The 19,356-nt window shown below is 40.4% G+C and overlaps 1 protein-coding gene across 2 annotated transcripts; it reads right to left on the reverse strand.

Annotated features, from left to right (window-relative positions):
* Positions 1 to 1,199: 1,199 nt before the first annotated feature.
* LOC137195750 (clustered mitochondria protein homolog) lies at positions 1,200 to 18,758 on the reverse strand. 2 transcript variants are annotated; one of them, XM_067608342.1, is made up of 30 exons: positions 18,245 to 18,758; positions 17,898 to 17,963; positions 15,665 to 17,043; positions 15,391 to 15,551; positions 15,101 to 15,272; positions 13,660 to 13,800; positions 13,429 to 13,559; positions 13,161 to 13,315; positions 12,848 to 12,973; positions 12,511 to 12,658; positions 12,265 to 12,357; positions 11,810 to 12,028; positions 11,439 to 11,614; positions 10,981 to 11,292; positions 10,733 to 10,887; positions 9,181 to 9,282; positions 8,992 to 9,092; positions 8,744 to 8,896; positions 7,349 to 7,411; positions 7,015 to 7,262; positions 6,850 to 6,934; positions 6,076 to 6,229; positions 5,110 to 5,249; positions 4,841 to 4,921; positions 4,627 to 4,752; positions 3,846 to 3,967; positions 3,599 to 3,692; positions 3,381 to 3,515; positions 2,629 to 2,702; positions 1,200 to 2,474 (listed from the first exon to the last, which is right to left on the reverse strand). In XM_067608342.1, the coding sequence occupies exons 3-30, from the start codon at positions 16,998 to 17,000 to the stop codon at positions 2,348 to 2,350; spliced, it is 5,130 nt and encodes a 1,709-aa protein (XP_067464443.1). In that variant the 5' UTR covers positions 17,001 to 17,043; positions 17,898 to 17,963; positions 18,245 to 18,758; the 3' UTR covers positions 1,200 to 2,347. The 2 variants fall into 2 exon arrangements, with proteins under 2 accessions (XP_067464443.1, XP_067464442.1); XM_067608341.1 differs by having other exon boundaries at positions 15,391 to 15,554.
* Between the last annotated feature and the right edge of the window lie 598 nt (positions 18,759 to 19,356).

Genomic DNA, 19,356 nt, shown 5'->3' on the forward strand with positions numbered 1-19,356 from the left:
TAAAGTCCAGTTTGATAACAGTTCAGTTCAGCTATTTAGTCAGGCAACAGCTTCTGGAAAGAAGCTGGTCCTGTGTCTTCTGGTGGAGGTTTTTATGGATCTCAGTCTTTTCCTGAGGAAAAAAGTTCAAAGAACACAACAATCTTCAGAAAATATACACAAGGAATGACTATATACAGGTGAGCTGTGAACTGTAAACAGGATACAAATACTGCAAAGAAGTGAAGAGTACAAGGAGTGCTGAGATTAATATTAAATGCTAAAAAAAGACATGTTATTTTAGTAGGTGGTTATGTAAAGTATATACAACCTGTTCAAATATACAGTAATGAGTGAAATGTATATATGTCATTGCACATTTTGTATTTTAAACTAAATACATATTTATAATTTGTAGGTATTTTAGTGTTCCAGGGCTATTGCACAGTGCCTGAGTTAGCTGTTGATAAGTGTGACGGAGAGGGGAAGAAACTGTTCCTGTGTCTGGTTGTTTTGGTGAACAGTGATCTGTAGCGTGTTCTCCCAGAAGGGAGATTATGTCCAGGGTGTGAGGGGTCTGCAGTGATTTTCCCTGCCTGTTTCCTGATTCTGGATGTGTACAGGTCCTGGATGGAGGGCAGGTCAACACCAATTATCTTTTTTGCTGACCTGACTGACAGTGATGGATGTGTAGAATTATGATGATGATGATGATGATGATGATAATGATGATGATGATGATGATGATGATGATGATGATGATTACAGAAGGAGAGTCATTAGTACATTTATTCTATAACTGTTAAGTTTAGTAAAAATTTGGAGAAATATTTAGAGGATTAGCCTACAGGTTACGGTATACAGCTAACTAAAAATAAAGACATTGTTGCTTACTTTGATTGTAATTCCTCTCCTCCAAAAGACATTTCCTATTATGAAGCAGATTTCACATTCATAAATCAAAATGTTCTAAATCTTAAGGTTTTTGTTTGAATTATTTTATTAAAAAGATACATTGAAGTCCATTACTTGTTAAAAAAAAAAAAAGATCATAATTGTTTGAAGCAAGTGGAAAAAGCATCACATAAAGTCTGCAGTAGTTTTTTTTTTATTAGCAATTTCCCCTTATTGTATTTATCTATTTTAATTTATTGTCAAGCTGAGATGTCTGAGGTTTTGTATTTTAGTTTCTTAAATAAACAATTAAATAATATTAATAATGATAATTACATGTGTAATCTTTATTATTATATGTACAGTCAAGTTTTCATTTGAACAATTTTAATTGTAAACACATTTCTCATGGAGATAACCAGCAGAACGACAGACTGAAGTGATGATGTCACCTCGGGACTTTTAATTATGCAGCTTCTTCATGGATGCTGAATAATGGAACAACTCCCAGGAAACTATAACACAACCCAAAATGATTTTACATTTACTAGACGGGTACATTTTTGGATCAACACTTGTAAGCCACATTGAAATAGCAGTCATTCGGGATAATGTATAAAATTCACTTAGTCTTACAGGATCAACTCCAAAAAAAAGTCACTTGATACCAGTTCAAAGTGTGATGCTCTGATTTCCATCTCGGAGACAAATAGACTTGTTCTTGTAGAGTTAAGACATATAACGCTGAGATACTTATTGTTACCCTACAGTCACCTGGATTTTAATGACAACAACTTGGGTTAAATTATAACAGATTTCTGGTACACATCCAAAACAGTCAGAGATTATTTCAATATTCGGGCAAAGACAAATAACCCACCATCTTCAGAGAACTGTTCATGACACAAGTGTGAAACCCAGTGGACGCAGGAGGGATTGCAAGAAGACAACATCATTTAAAAATCTAAGAAATTGTGACTTTTAGTAACACTGTTGCTATATTGTTTTTCTCATTAGAAGTCAGCCTAAACATCATGTGCTTGTCCGTACATCTAGCAGTATCATCTTTGATTTTATTTTTTATGCATTTTTCTGACAAAAGGAGGAGAGTCATACACGTTTCCCAGCAAAGCTACAGCCTGCAGAGTTCATTCAAGTCCTGGATCCCACATATTTTAACAAGAGCTGTTTCATGGCAGCAGATAGGTCTGCATTAGATAATGTAGACTAGAAGAAAGGCTGAGGATCTCTTCAACATCCAGTCCTTCATAGTCAACAGCAGAACAAACTCCTCTTCCAAAAGTAGGCAACTATACCTGTCTGTTACTATATAGCTGTTACCCAAAGTAGGTTAACTGGAGTCCCAGTTTGCCCAGAGTTGTTCTCGTTGTTCTCGTCGTTCTCTGCAGTCATTTTCAGAGGTTTGACTGAATACACAGATGTTCTATTGTAACTGTGCCTCCAAGTCCATAGTTCAGTGTTGTTGTCTGTTGTCTGAAGTTATTACGTCTTTATGCTTCAATAACTGATTTTCCAGTTCTTCCACTTGAAACTTTTCCTTCCCTTTCAGCTGAGTCCTCAGGTCTGCGATTTCTTTTGCACTAGAGAGAAAGACATACGACTATATATGATAAATCATCGTTTCATGAAACAATTTTAATGTTTTGAAGATGCTATTTATAAAATCACCCTATCTTCACTCTTTGTCAGAATAATCATCATTTTCGCTGCCATAACTGCGAGTTCAGTGTTCACCTGAGAGGAATGAGGATTATTCCACAGGTCAGGTTGAGCTGCTGAAGGATTTTAGGAAGGCTTGGTATGGAAAACTGGAGAAACAAAAAAATGACATAAACGATCACACGACCAGAAATGTATATTTTTGTACAGACAGTGCAGTTACATTCTTGCATGTTTGCATGTGTGTGTCCATGTCCTCCACTTCTGCCTCCTTCTCCTCCTAGCCACTCTCTCCCTTTCCTCCTCTTTGTGTGTCTATGTTTGCTTAATTACAGGAGTGACGACTGGTGTGCGAGAGTCAGGCATCCAGCTGTCAATCATCATGATTAGCCCTGTATAAATATCTGGTTCAGCCTCCACCTCTTTGTCAGATCATAGACTCTGTTCACACAGTCAGTCACGCTTCCGGCCTATCTTTGTTCTGGGTACTGTTCTGTCAGGATCCGGCATTTGCCTAAACCCTGTTTCTCTGTGCCTGTAGAAAACCTTAGCCTGACTCCAGCCCCGGTTTCCAGTCCTCCTGCATCGTCTGTCTCTCTCCTCTGATCAGCTCGGCTCCCTGCTTTCTGCCTGGCTCCCCTCATCATTCCCCTGCCCCTATTAGGCCCCAGCTTCATGCCCAAACCTCTGCCCCCAGTTTCGTGCTACCTGCCCAGCAGTAAACTGCCTTGCAACTTTATTCATTGCCTCCCGTCTCTCTGTGTGCTGCACATGGGTTCACTAGCATTGCCGTGATAGCGTGTTTGCGTTTATAAAGCTGTACAAACCTTTGGAGGTGGAATACAGGCACTGGGTGTGTTACTGTAGATTTGGTTGATGGCTTTCTGAAGGATCACAGCCTGCTGAGTGAGGCTCTTCAGGTACTCTGAGCTTTCCTTCGTACTGTCATGGTTCTCACCAACCTGCATGTGTGCAACAATGAAGACTCTCAGTTAAAACATAGCATAGCATAAACCATCAGCAAACATTGCATTTTAAAGCTGACCTGGCTCTTATATATTGAATAAGCCTCTTTCTCGTGTTGCAGAGCTGATCGAAACTCTCCTTTGCTCTCGTACACTGTGGCGAGCAGATGATGACTGTACAGAAGATATACATAGAGAGGTAACGATGATGAAAATGGAAATAAAGGAAGGTAGAAATTTATGCATATGAAGGTCACAGCAAGTGTAACCTGTTTCTGAATATAAGAATACATGACCAGAGAGGAACGTAATGACAAACTGTCTCACCTATGCGCATGCTTCAGGGATGTGGCGCCGTGGTATTTTGAGGTTAAAATGAAGGCATTTTGTAGGAACTTCAGGGAAAGCTCATACTCCATCAGTCCATGAAGCACTAGACCTAGCATACTCTAATGCAAGGGAGCACAACAGGGACTTAAACACATGATTTCATACACACAGAAATCTTGAAAATATAACAATGGGTCAAGTAACTGTCACAGGGTTTTTGTATTCAGTGTTTTCTGATGGTCTGGAAAGGCTTCAAGTTGTGCCTATTTGCATTTCCCAGTACCTAATCTACAATGATTTCCTCAAGTTTTATTGAGGTCCTGTGATCCAACATTTTAATCTTCTTAAAATCTTAAAGGTGTAAATTTCTTATGTTGGTTGATTGTCATGATTTTTGTACATTGAGTGATTTACCCAGAAGGTGGGAGGGATAAAGAAGCCTATTGGTTAACAGGTTAAATATATAATGTTAATATTTCTTCTGTATTCAGTGTAAGTATTCTGTATTCATTTGTTCAATAAAAACATTTTATCTGCTTTGCTAATAAAAAAAAAATCCTCATTTGTTCCTTCCCTCATGATTTTCTATAATAGGGTTCCAGTAAATGTTGGTGATGCTTTGTTTCAGATTATTTTGACTTTTTAATTAACCAAATAATTTACATAAACTCATTTTAATGTCTAAAATTGATTAGATCTAAATAGTTGTTTACTGTTAATAATATAAAAGAAAGAAAACTCCAGCAGAAAAACCATTTGCAGGTGACGACTCACTTACATCCAGCAGAGCGACCTGTGGATGATCTTCTCCGCTCACAAGCAGGGTGAGGTAACGAGCACGATACAGCAGCTGCAGGGAGGTTGATTGCCGACCTCCAGCAAAGCAGTACAGGGCCAGGAAAGTCTGAATCACAGAAAGAAATCAGTTGAGCTAAGTAAAAGAGAAACAGGATTAAAATGTTTTGGATCAACGAAAAGGTGAAGAAACTCACGTAGTCTTGTATGGTCTGTGGGTGGTCTATACCTTGTACTCTCTCACTACTCATGACAGCCTTTTCCTGGTGGCTGAGGGCCTGTGAGACATGGATTAATGAGAAAGACATTACTTTATGAAAGCACACAAATGTGTTTTTTGTCTGTTTGTATCATCATATTCAGACTGAATGGCTGCTTGTTACCACTCCATTAATATCTTAAAACTTGAGATGTGGGGTGATGATGTCTAATAACGTTATAAAAATGAATTGTAATGCATATTTACGTCCGCATATTCCCCCAAGATGTAGCTGAGCCGTCCCAGGAGACGCAGGCACATGCACACATCCTCATGCAGGACCCCACACACGCTGCTGAACAGAGTCAGGGCCTGGCTAATCAGTTCATAGCCCTCTTTGAGGAGGCCTAAAAGAAAACATAAAACATACTGATGAGTACTGAATCTGCTCATCAAATGAAGTAAATGATTTCACCCATTAACAAGTGAAAATCTGTGGAAAGCAGTGTTGGTTACATGACTTATGCTGTTGCCATGTAGAAAGACAGAAGATGGATATCCAGGGAGGAAGCTGCAGAGCCACTGTAGACAAATCTTCACCTCCAAACTGAATTCAGCCAGGATCAGTATTGATTAGAGATTGGGTAACGCCGGTATGGTGGCCCTAATGAACAGCTCATATAATCTTATGGTGCCTTTAAGAGGAGGCTTGTTTACAGAGTGCACAAGAACGAGTCCATTTGAATGACCTTTGTAAGTAAAAAGTGTCTGAATGCCTCTGAACATCTAACAAAGGGGCTTTTTCTGGGTAGTTACTTTTAAAACAAAGTCACATTTTAAATAATAATAAAAACCACCAAATAACTCTCATTAATTTTGAAATGGGAACATTGCTATGTCTATTTATGTTGTCAGTTTCCTAGCAACATCAGAGTTTAAACCACTTGAATGTCAAGCATATCCTTAACTTGACTTCCCATGTTGAAAATATAATGATGTGGTTCTACTGTGTATTGACGCTTGTAGGAAAACATTATTTCACATCATCACAGCTGCGGTGCATCAGCAGAGCAGATCATTTTCCATAAAGACACTCCAGTTAATGGTCAGTCACTTTAAACACCCAGGCTAGCTCACCGCGCTACTCTAAATGTAAACATACAGTATATATACAGTAAACATACAGTGCATATACAGTATGCAGTTGTGAATGTTTGTGTCCGTGTCTCTCACCCTGCTGTACCGCCACCTGTGCATTTTGCACAAGCCGTGTGGCATCTGTTGCTGTAGGTTTGAGATGTTTGACCACAGGAAACATGTTAACGACGTCTTCCTCACCAAACGCTGGCCTGTGTCGAGACTCAAATGCATATTCCCTCAACTGCACCTAAAATACAGACAAAATGAAGAAGAGGTTAGAGGGGAAAACATAGTTTGAGTGAAAGGGAGTGAAATGCGTGTTAAAGCTGCACTAGATACCTTTGATCTTTGGCAAAAAAAGTCGATGCTGGAGATTAATTTAATTTTTACGTGTTTGAGGAATTCCAGCACCTAAAAGTCCTGAAGCATAATGTCAGTCCTCATACTAATCTTACATAGCCAGACCTCATTAAGCGTCAAATTTAAGCGTACATTTTTTTCTCTGAGCTTGACCAGACAGGTGTGGGATTCAGAAGATTAAAATCTTCTCTTGGTTGCTGGACAGGGTGAAAATAACGGAGAAAAAAACAACTTTTGCAGCACATTCAATCATAGTTGATCAGCACAGAACTTGCTGTGAAGAAGAACATTTTATGTCTCTAGTCCTTATTCCTCACTTTGAGCCAAATTAAGTGGTGTCACAGAAAGTGGGGATGAGAAACTTTTATCAATTGCAGCTTCACATTTTTACTGATAAAAGAGGTGGTTTCAGCTAAAATTCTTATCTAGTGCAGCTTTAATGTAGACGGGATTCATTTAATTTCATAGGTAAATGTGTTATGGAGGCGAGCATGATAGATGTCTGACCTGGATGCCAGTCTTGATTGCCATCTCTCTCAGTAAGGAGATCCTCTGAAGGCCATATTTCCCTATAACCTCATCCATACTTTCACTGAACACAAAAAGAATAACAGTGAAAAATCCTGTTGCAAATATCCAGCCACAAACACACACACACACACAAACACACACCTGTCAATTGTGTAGTGATAATAATTTTCAGCCTCAGTCCTGATCCTGCACCACAGCTCGCTGGCGGTCAGTTTAGCCCACACAGTGTCTGTCAACATGGAAACTCGACTCCCGTGGCTACGTCGACGTCGGCTCCTGCGACGAGTGAGCAGCTCGTCTGAGCAGGAGTCGGGGAAACAGGAGGTGGAGCTCAGGAGGCAGTTTAGGAAGTGGCTGACGGCAGCAGAGAAAGCTGCAGGTTCCACATCCTGAGAGAAAAACAGGAAAATTAAAGCCAGGTTGCAAAATGTTATATTCTAACATGTTGCTTGTGGATGTTATTTGAGTACGTCACCTGTAGATAGGTCCTGAAGATGTGTTTTGCACTTCTGATGATGACTTCACTCATAGAAATTCTCTGTGAAGAAACATTTGATCTGTTACAAAAGACACTGATTAGAGATAACTTTGGCCTTGACAAGAGAAAAGTAGTAAAACCTTTGATCCTGACATTGATTTAATGGATAAGTGTATATGATTTAGATGGAGGATGAAGCACCTTAAATTTCTAAACACTACAGTATTTTTTGTTCAGTTTACTGGAGAGGTTAATATCTAACTGGTCTATAAGAGTATTTATTTTGGTTAACACATTTGTGGAGCTCTCAGTAATTACCATCTCTTATCTCTCCCACCTGTACTTGAACTAACCACCGCTGTTACTGGGGTTTCTGTGATCTAGTAGTGGTAATTTCCAACAGTTGGAAAGGTCTGGGACTATATCACTGTGAAACAGATGTAATTACTTCAGGCTGTGAAATCTAATCCAGTTCATCTCATTAAGCCTGAACCATTGTCAAGACACATCTGTCATACGTTCCCAGACTGATAAATTATACATTGACACAAGTTACATATCACCACAGTGAAAATGATTCCCTGTCTACAATCAGCAAAGAGTGTTGAAGGTCTTAAAGGAGGAAAGCCTTTAATTAGATACAGAAACCATCCTGTATTGCAGTGTTACAGGTTTGAATCCCTGCAATTAGACCTGCATCCAACAGATGTTCTGCGTCCTGTCAGTGTTTTGTTGTTATACAGTTAATCACACTTGATGAGTGTGCGCTCAATATTTATAATGTCACGAGACACGAGAATAATGACTTTATTTTATTAAAAATGCTAAGATAAAATATTGAGTGTTTATTAATATATCTGACAACAACTATAACTCATGTGAAACATCTGTAACTAATGTCTAAACAGTCAATTAATGATTGATTATGTCATATAACAGCTGCAGTTGTTATATGCAGCTGAAAGCCCTGAGAGAAATCCAGCACTTGAGTTTTTTCCACCTTCAAGTTCAACATGTCTTCAGGAGTTTTGAACACATTTATGAACAAAATCTGAATGATTTGTACGTGTGTATAAACAATTAATAAATACTTCATAACACACTGTCAGAATTTGTTATGTATATGTTATAATCAAATTTCAATAAATATGATTACACCTGCGTTCAATCATTCATTAAAGATCCAATGTAAGGGATAATGCCCGACGAGGTGTCCATTATCAGGAATTAATGGACGACGAGGAGGCAACGGTTGCTTCCACTTCTGTCAGGCCACATTAATGAATATCTTACTCAATGTGATTCAAGTGATGTTGAGGAAAGCTTATCAATTTAAACTCAAATAAATTTAAACTCACAGCAAGAGGAAGGAAGCAATGATGACTCAAGTACCTGTATGTGTCTGAGTCTCCCTCCTTCCTCCACCCTGTCCAGCTCCATCAGCAGGCTGCCCAGGTAACGCACGTTCACACCCCGCTGGTGTAGCACTGAGGTCAAGGTCTCACCATCCATCGGCACCGCCATGTGGTCGAGACAGTCCCTCAGCTACCACACACACACACACACACACACACAAACACAATATAAATATCTTCTCCATGCACATGAAAGTTCTGAATATTGTTCCACTCAAGACTCACCACAGCTGGAATCTGATTAGAGAGCAGAAAAGCAGTCGTGTCCCATAACAACCGTCTCTGCCTCTGAACGTCCTCAGCATTCTCAGAGGGGAAACAAACACCTACAGCGAAGACACACGGTTTAATCTTAGTCTTCTTTTTTTTTTACCTTATACACACACACACACACACATCCTCTTAATACTTTACCTGGAGAGCAAACATCAGGATTGAAGCGGATGTCAAAGCAAGAGTCACTCACTGATCCGACAGCCTCACAAGCTTTCATGATCACATTTCTGCTGTGAAATTCTATAAAAGGAAAAAAAAAAGTTTAAAAAACCAACAAAATGATAAATCGTCAATTGAAATAGCACAATATCACAATCCTCACAACTATCTTTGGCCTCATTCATTAGTTTACAATGAATATTTGCATATTTTGAGGTTTCAGTAATAATTAATTTGTGTGCCTTACTCTACTCCCATTTTTTGCAGATACTGGGAGTCAGCTAGCAGGTGGAGCTGGGAGGTTTGCCTTGTACCTGCCCATCTGGGTTGGGCTTCCCAGAAGGCATAAACGGACTGCCTTCTGGGAGTCTCTGTCTCTCTCTCTCAGCTGGGCCTACTGCAGGGGTCTCAGCTTTCTTCTTTTGTTTGGTTTGTTGCACCATCCAACACTCTTTACACCACATTTTCACTCATCCATACATTACAAACACTACTAATGTTTCTCTGACTTACACACCCCACCAGTTAGTTGGTATATTATTTCTTTGAGTTAAATAAATTACTTTTGACTGATATGTCTGTGTGTGGCCTCCCTTCTTGTTGCCAGCTACGGGCCATTTAGTTGCTGTCCTGGAGTTTTTTTTATCATATCACATGATCTTCAACCGCAGATGGAGTTTCTCCATATGTTACAGAGTTGCAGGTGTTCATATTCCATTGTTTTCTGAGCACTTTAAGGACTCATGTTGGCATAAAAGTTGAGGTTTCAAAATTTACTAAGTTGACAGCTAATCATACAACTAAGTTGAAATTGACCTTTTCCAGGTTAAGAACACACTTTCAACCTCAGCTTTTAAACCAACATGAATGAGAAGTCCTTAAAATTGAAACTTAATTAAAACTGAAAATTTGAACATCTCTAATTCATGAGCAAACTCCATCCACTGATGAAGATCATGTGATATGATCAAAAGCTCTAGAGCAGCTACTAAACTACTAACAACTTCAAGAATAAACTTTCAACCTCACAGTTCTACACATTTCAATGCATTTATATGTCTTACTACGTCCTTTATTCAGTTAATTTTGTAGCTTCTCCCTCTATGCCCCTCAGCCTCTTTACGCTCGGTTTACCAATATATTAGAGCTGCAACGATTAGTTGATTAATTGATTAGGATCCAACTATTAAATTGATTGTCAATGATTTTGATAATCGATTGTTAGTTTGGAGTCATTTTTTTAAACATGTCCAAATTCTCTGATTCAAGCTTCTCAAATGTGAATATTTTCTGGTTTCTTTCATCTGCTGTGACGGTAAAAAGAGTATTTTTGGGTTATGGATTGTTTGATGGGACGTCTTGAGCCTTGGGAAACAGTTTGACATTTTTCACCATTTTTAGATATTTTATGGACCAATAGCTAAATTATTCAAGAAAATAATCGATGGATTAATCGATAATGAAAATAATGATTAGTTGCAACCCTACATTACATTTTATGATTTCACTTTATTTAGCTGGTCTTATTCACCCATGTCAGCTCTAGCTGCAGCTGTATCTCCAATTCTCGGCTTGTTGACTTCATCCTGAATCATCTCTGCTGGATCTCTCTCTGTCTGCCGCCCCTCAGGACGTTCCTCCAGCTGGCTGAGCCCATGCGACACCATCTTGACATAAACTTCATACCTGCAACAGAAAACATAAAGTATCAGGGATGGGAAACTTTATTTACAAAGCTCAGTTCATACATCAAAGGGCTCAACATGTCCTCTGTCTCACCTGTGTTGGACGAAGGCCTCCACCAGCTCCGGTCTCAGGCTGGCCAGGCTGTGATGGTGTCGCCGCGGGTAACCAAAGCTCTGACATTCCTTCGGCACTTCCTCTCTCATCTCCTCCGTTTCTGAGAACTGGAAGTTAAGGTCTGGGGGGAAGGTCCTGAGAAGGTCCAAGATGTAGGCTCGTCCGTCATTACCCAGGATGCCTTTGGTCTCGATGCCAGAGCAAAGCTCCACTGAGCTGTTGTTGTGGTCGAGCACCTGGTGACGCTGGATTCTCAGTGGTTTACTGGTTTTATCAAGAAGCTCCAGAAACCTGCAGAAAACACACTTCTGCTTTAATAATATTGAGAAAATTAAATAGACATAGAGTTGCTTCAGCCTGCAAGATTACACGTTTGAACTTTTACTTGAATAAGATCTAAATATAGTTTAAGACTTAATTGTTTTGTGTGAGTGTACCTGGGGTGTGTAAAAACAGTTTTTCCATAGTCATTAGAGCCGTAGACGACACTCTGCTCCTGATTTTTCTCGAGTATCCCAGGAACGATCGTCTGAGCGATGACACGGATACCACGATAATCCACCACAGCTGTTCCAAGTGTGTGGAGCCCCTCTATGTCCACAGATGTGTATGCCTGTAGTTTATAAATATTTGTCATTTGATGGCAAGAACATACAAGCATTCCTGCTAATTTCTGATTGTGTGGCATAGGATTAGATTAGATATATGTTTTAAAAGTGAAAGTAAAATAATCTATCCATGAAACCACCACTTGCAGAGGTTTTACTCTCAGAGTTTGTGAGACTGGACTCATCACTTAATTACCTACCTGAGCTCCTCTGAGGTCACAGATGGCAGCAGCATGAGCTGCGGTGTTGCCCCCTAGTGGGCGGTAGTGCTCAGAAATGTCAAACCCCAGGCTGAAGAAGAGGTTGTTCCAGATGAACATCTGCATATGAGGCGCCTCCCCTGGGTTTAAAGGCATGACATTACCGTCGATAACTGCTACAGCACCTCGTGTCGCAGCGGCAACAAAGTCACTGTTGGTCTAGATGGAGGGATGAATATCTTAGTTAACACGGTTTGCCTTGTCAGTAAAGAAGCACAATCTAATTGCACAGCAGCAAAAGGAAGGAATGACTTCACAGAACAGAGGAAGAATAGGACAAGGGAGGTTTAGTTCTTCATCTTGTCCATCCTGTACTCCTGGATACTGCTTCAAATATTCAACTGATGCTTCTTTGTTCACCAGTCAGAGAGAGGATTGGAAAGATGTGGTCTCACCTTGAATACACTCCTCTCTCTGTGCAGACGCTCTTGAAGAGAGTTTCTGGGGAGTTCCCTGCATCCCTGCAGCTCCTCATTCCACTCCCGACTCTGTGCTCATAACACACAAACTAAAAATCAGCATCAGCACCATGAAACCTCTGGGTTTGTGTGTATGTTCCTACATGCACACAGCAAAAATCCTGCACTGCACTGAAATGTTATATTTGTCTGCATTTCCAAAATTAGTTTTGTGTCAGCAACCTGCCCGGCTGTTTGCTCGTCCTGGCCCATGCGACTGGTGTGTGTCTCCTCCGCTCTGACACAGTCGAGGGTGTGGTCTCCATGAGGGGCGATCCAGGTGAACACCTGGAAAGGTGCTGCAATCCGCTCATAAGGATGCTGCTGGACTCTGATTCACAGCAAGAGACAGAAAATAGGGTGAAAAGATTTATGTTTTATTGGGATGAAAGTGTCAATAAGGATCAGTTTTATGTTATTTCTATTATTATCAACACTCATGTAAATTATAGAAATTATACTGGTGTTCCCAGTTTTCAACAAATTGTAACCATACATTGGGTTCGTGAAGTTTTCTCACCTCTTCTTCTGCAAGGCGTTGAAGTTTTTCCTGAAGGCAGGGCTGACCTGACTTAACAGCTCAACTAGAGAGTGGCAAAGGATTTTGGGAACTGCAGGTTTAGGATTGAAGTTGAAGCTAGTTGACCTGGAGCAGTCAGAGGAAAGCACACATTGTACATAATCATTATAACAATGCCTACTCCTCTTTGGTCTCTCAGTTTACTGCTCTCTGGGTCTTTCTTGTGGAACTTAAAGAGGCAGAAATACAATATTTTTGAGGCTGAGTTCATAGTTTAGAACACTCTCAAATGGCTGAACAGTTTAAAACTCACTGGTTGAGGTAGAAACCACGTGTAGAGGATGTAATGTTGAGTTCTCTGTCTTCCATAGTCAGGACATTGAGGTACATTAAGTCCCCATGCATCTTCCTGTTTCCTGGAGGAGGGTTCCAGCTGCTCATGGTCAGGACCCGCAGGCACTGTAACGGCTACCCAACACAGAAAAGCAGTCCCAAGAATACTCACTATAGATGAAGACATGTTTTTATAAATGTTTTATATGTAACCAGTCATATTTGCAGTGCAAAAGCTGGTCTCTCACCTTCCAGTCACCTCTGACTGGCTGCAGCGGAGTAAGCAGTCGTTCCTTGCATCCAGGGAGGACGTATTCTGGAGGGCTGCAGTCAAGAGACTCCTTTTCAGAAGCTCGCCTCTTCCCCACACTTTCACTATCTGAATGGATGAATATGGAGGTGAAAGAGTCAAATGATTACTGACAGAAACGCACAGACAAGTGAGGAGGATGTGAGGAGGTATGAGAGGACAACATCACCCTTTTCTCCTCGGGTGTAGAAGGTGAGGTAAGACAGAGAGCTGCCGTTCATTCCATTGTACGCATCTGTGGGGTCAAGACTCCTCAGAAGATCACGGACATGTCTGAGATGAAGACGAGCATCACGCACAGAGTAAGAATCTGTAGCAAGATCAGAAAATAAGCATATAAAGTGTTAAATTCAATCTTATACAAGGACAAGGTGAATGTGAAACTTTCTTGTTGCCATGACGCATTTCATGAAACAAATCAGCAATGGAGTAAAGACAGAAAGTACTTTTACTCAAGTACTTTACTTGAATATTTACTTTTTCTGCTGCTTTATTCTTCTACTCTACTACATTTCAGAGAGAAATATTATACTTTTTAACTTCACTACATTTATTTGACAAAGGAAAAATGATCAAATATTTAGCAAAAAAGCAGATTATAGAAGTAGTGGAAACTAGTTCCACCTGGACTAGTTACAGCAATAAAATTCTACTTTTTGTATGCATTGATGCATCAGTATTCACTATCTAATAACAAAATATAATAATAATAATATAATAATAATATAATAGTATAAAACACAGGGCTTTACTTTCGATATGTATATTCTGCTCATAATGTTTCTGTACTTTTAACTAGGATTTTGAATGCAGGACTTTTACTTGTAATGTAATATTTTTACATTGTTGTATTGGTACTTTTAAATAAAGGATCTAAATACATCTTCCATCACTGCAAATCAGTGCATGTCTGGACAATATAAAACAAAACAGTGCAGTTCAGTATTGTCTCAAGTGTAGAAAAACGAATCAAGCTATAATATTATATCCAATTGTGCTACAGTGATACTATTCATCAACTATACATTTTAAAGCATAACCTTTTTTAAAAGTGTGTTTGCTTTCCACTGCAATAGTAATATATTTTGCTCATTTAACAGGTGATTTCACATTTGTAAACATAAGCAGACATAACGTTTATGAAGATCAATATATTAAAATGAACAATGCATAGTATTGCATTTTTTTCACAAAATGCAGATGCAAGTACATTTATAGTGCAGGTTTAAAGTGAGTGATGCACATAATTTATAGTTGAATATAGATTCAATTTGAAAAATAACTCAGTGGTTGGTCTTTGTGGAGTCAGAGATAATGTTGTAAACCTTCCTGGATGAAGTTAAGTTTTGTGCCATTTTCATCATGTTTGCAGACACAAAGACTGAGCATGTGTCTGACACCTGCAGAAGTTAATATCAGTTTGGATGACATGTAAAAAGGGTTTTCTTGTGAGAAGGTGTTTACTGGTCCATGTGAAGTCCTTGATGTGAGCTCTAATCAAACTGGACAGGAGCCAGAGGCCGACATTGTTGCACTCCAAAGTGAACTGCACAGTTAATTATCACAGACAGACTTCTTAAAAAGAATGTAAAAAAGAAAGAGACAGTTACCCTCCACCACCTTGATCAGCCCTCCATCCTGGATGCCCTGTATGGAGCGTAACTCGGTGAGGCTGTCAAGCACGGCGCCTCCTAGCTGGAGGGAGAAGCATGTGCGGTGGCAGGTTAGCTCATGATCCATCAGCACCTGCTGCAGCTCCGCCACCAACATCTGGCCTGATACCTAAGAGGAGAAAACAGACAGAGAGTTGGACTGGAGTGAATTAGAAAGACATAAAGATAAAGTGATGTGTCTTTAATAATCGTATTTAAAAACATTTAATAATCATGTCAAGCAGGACCTGAAGCTCGAAACTTTCTGTTCCAGGAGGTTGGATTCTGACAGGGAAGCCTGTTTCTTGGAGATCAACTATGTCACGGATGCTAAGTTGCTCCCTTTTATCAACATCAGACTGCTCTGGGTGATCGTTCTCAGGGCTTTCTTCAGTTTGACTTGGAGGCACTGCTGACAACAGTGCAGAAGATACAAAATAAGGGTGTGAGGATGAAAGCAGGATGTATGATGATACAGGCTGCAGCTGAAAGCACAAAAAAACATATCAGACAAACACACACCTTCGACATGTGGTGCTGCCAGAAACAGCCTGTCAACTAAAAACAATGTCACATTCTTCATCTCAGGCCCTTCCTCCTCCACCTGTGGCAGAGCTTTGTCCTGCTCCAAAACATGCTGCAGGGCAGGCGTGTCGTGGCCCTCTTCCCTCTTTGCTGGGTGCAAGTTTTCCTCACACTGAATCTGATCTGGACTGTCAACGGACTGATCTGCTGACAGATTCAATTTTGTTTTTTTGTGGATATTGTCCTTTTTATTTACATTCTGATTGGTCACCACAGTCTCTTGTCCCATCTGTTCATTAGTCTGAATGCTCTGTTGTTTCAGGTCTACAGCAGGGCCAAGATTGTCCACAATGGTGTTTTTCTCCGCTGCAGCAATGTTCTCATCCATGTTGTTTACATTGTGTTCAGTCAGCATCACTGAGTCATGCTCTGATTCAATGTTTTGTTCTTTTTCCTTGACCTGTGCCTGCAAATTGCAGCGCTCAGTGTAGGCAAAGTCTGTATTTTCCTGGGCTGCAACAGTATTCTGCTGCAACTTAAAGACATTCTCTTGCGTTGTTTTCTGCTTTTCATCAGCGTTTCCCTCCTCTGTTACTCCAGTGTACACCAATGTGTTTCTCTCTGTCTGTATTTCCACCTTTCCTGGAACCTCCAGCTCTTCAAAAACTTCTACTTCTTCAGAAACTTTGGTGGTGATTTGATTATCTGAGTGTATCTCATGTGATGTTGTTGCCTCCAAGAGCACATCCACCTGTTTCAGTATTCCATCACCTTCCCAAATATCCACAACCATCTCTTTTGCAACGCCAGTATTTATTAGTGTGTTTACTTCTTTCTCCACAGTCTCATTTCTGCACACCAGCATTTCTGTTTGCGTCTGAACTTCTGCCTGGGACTCTGTCTGCGTCTGTACCCCCATTCCAATCTGCGTCTCCACTTCTGTTTGCGTCTCAACCTCAGAGTAGCCCCTGTTTCTCCCTCTGTTGCTCCTCTCTTGTCCTTCACCCACCCTCACTCCCTCGCCACCACCTCCTTCCTCCTCCTCGGACACCAGCAGACACACCATTGGCTCCACCAGAGCCACGTCCCCTCCGAGGTTGCTGCTTAGGATGATGTCAGGGAACAGGAAGTGTTCTGGTTCGAGGGCGGGGTTTGTCACACCGGTGGAGACGGTTAACATATCGTCCTCCGGGTTGTCTGGCAGGGTCGAGGAGTCGCATTCACTCCCTTCGCTGGATAGCAGAGGAGATCTTTCAGCCTCACTGCGGACCGGTGCATCCTTACACTTAAAGTAGTCTGACAGTGTTTGACAGCACTGGACCACGTTTCCCATGATGCCTCTATGCACAAGGCAGTAATACAACTGTACAGGTGGCCTAAGGGAGAAAAGACCACAGTGTTTACACAAGTTCATTGACAATAAGCTATTAAAAAGAAACTTAAAGGAAAAACAACACTTTATTACAACTTTAGTTTTATTTTGTTGCTAATGGTTCTATTGGTTATAATGTATTTACCAAAATAATGCTAGAAATAGGTCCAACAGGGCAACAAACACAAGTGGTAAGTCTATCAGATGGCCTGTAAACACACCAATAGTTTTGCCAAATTAGCTACAACTTTATATGGAGATGATTGTCCAATACTATGGTACTGCAGGTTAATATTGAGACAGGCGGCTGGTCTGTAAACTGTGGTAACAGAAGAGACAGTTGCAATTTACCTTTTCTTTTCCAAATGAATTGTTTACAACTGATTGTCTGACCCCATTGACAAATTTTTAGCAGTGATGCTGCATTTTCAGAATAACTGACACATAAAACCCATGAAAAAATAAAAAACCTGTAATAAATTTTAGTTTTCCTCTAACAGCTGCTGAAAATAATGTTTTCCTGACCTTCAGTGGTTTAACTTCTTGTGATGTAGAAGTGTACTCCAGGGTGTGGTCAGTACACCATGACATCATTGCTGGGCGTGGTTACAGGTGAAGAGAGGGGCAGTAAAACTCTGTGTGTTTCAGCCTGATGTTAACTTGCTCTTTGAATCTCAAATGCATAATAAGTTTGAATTGAACTGCTGAGTGTAACCCGAGAAGGGCTTTGTCACTGTCACATGTGTGTGTCTGTTTATGTGGCATGTGTGAATGCATGCATGTGAGTAAGCTAAGAGCCTTAGACAACAGCTGATGACATGAAGATTATGAACTGTTCCTGCAGTGGTGTCACCTTACAGAAGAGAGGACTGGAGCTAAATCTCATCAGATGAACTCTGGAATGATGCTGAATATGTGGAAATCCTGGAACACAGATTGAAGGTCACACTGAGTACAATTTTAAGTAAAAAATGCCTCAAAGTGACAGTTGTTTGGCTTTGAAGACCACCTATATTAAAGTGCCAACATCAAAACTGCAGAATATCCAAAATAGACACAGGTCCAATGTCTTCAGTCCTAGTTTATATATGAGGAACACCTTATTCAGGCTCAAGTGTAGCAGAAAACCGCTGCATGTATCGCAAACAACAGAAGAACAAAAAGGCATCAATAGCACATTCATGTAATCAATCTCTGGGCCCTACCAGCCAGTGTTTAGAGAGAGATGTCATCTTCTCCAGGCTCCCCTGCTCTTCATCCTGCTGAAAACAGAGTCCTGAGTATCCCAGACTTTCCTCCAGAGCAGGAGACTCCCCTGTCCTTGCTGCAAACCACATTACACAAACTGTGTGTCAGTGCATGTGTGTGTGTGTGTCTGCCCTTCATGGGTGGAGAGGAGCTGTGAGGGAGCCTGTCGGCCTTCTATTCACACACACATGCACACACACACACACATAGTACCCATCCAAGTCCAGAAGAGGGCAACCTCTCTACCGTTTTGTGATGTAACTTCCTGTATTCAGACCGGTTTATGCACTCTCTATCAACCTTGAATGTGAGCACATGCAGGAGGTGTATTAATAGCGCCAACAGGAGGGCTGGCACCTCCTCAAATTTTGCCCCCAGTGAGTGAAAACTACACAATGAATGACACCGCACATCCCCTCCCAACCTTGGCAGTGCTGGAAACCCCTCCTGTGTTCCCTCTCCGCTCTCTTCACACACTTTTAGGCATGAGCTGGAATGCAACTCGCTGGTTGCCATGGCAGCACTGCAGAGATACATTAACATTCTGGGCACAGTCTCCACGACAACTGTGGGAACGTTCTAGAATGGGACGTTTGCTAGGAGACAAGTGTGCTCACTACCATGACAACCACATCTCCATCTACAACTACTATTTGGTAGTTTGTAAGTGTCAGTAGTTTTCAGTCAGTGCTGGAATAAAAAGGTCCACAAATAGATTTGAAAAATGTTACAGAAATGTTTAAAAAAGGATAATTATATACAAAAAAGATATTTATAACCATTTTTGTTTAATTGTTTGTATTTTTTCTTTTCTTTATGTGTCATTGTTATTGATCTTTTGTAAATCTATTGCAATTTCATGCCATTGTGTCATTTTTCTGTTATAAAAAACAAACATTTGGAAGATAAAAAGATATGTTTAAAAGGATATTTCAATTTTCTTTTTTTTCCCCTCAGTTCATAAATATATTTTCCAGTTTTTTTTTAAATTGACTCATAATGCCTGTTTTTCACCACAGCTAAAGCAGTGCAGCTTTAGCTCCTGACTGTGCATTCACCAGCACAGATG

The sequence above is a fragment of the Thunnus thynnus genome, chromosome 13 (genome assembly GCF_963924715.1).
Source record: "Thunnus thynnus chromosome 13, fThuThy2.1, whole genome shotgun sequence".
NCBI classification, from domain to species: Eukaryota; Metazoa; Chordata; class Actinopteri; order Scombriformes; family Scombridae; genus Thunnus; species Thunnus thynnus.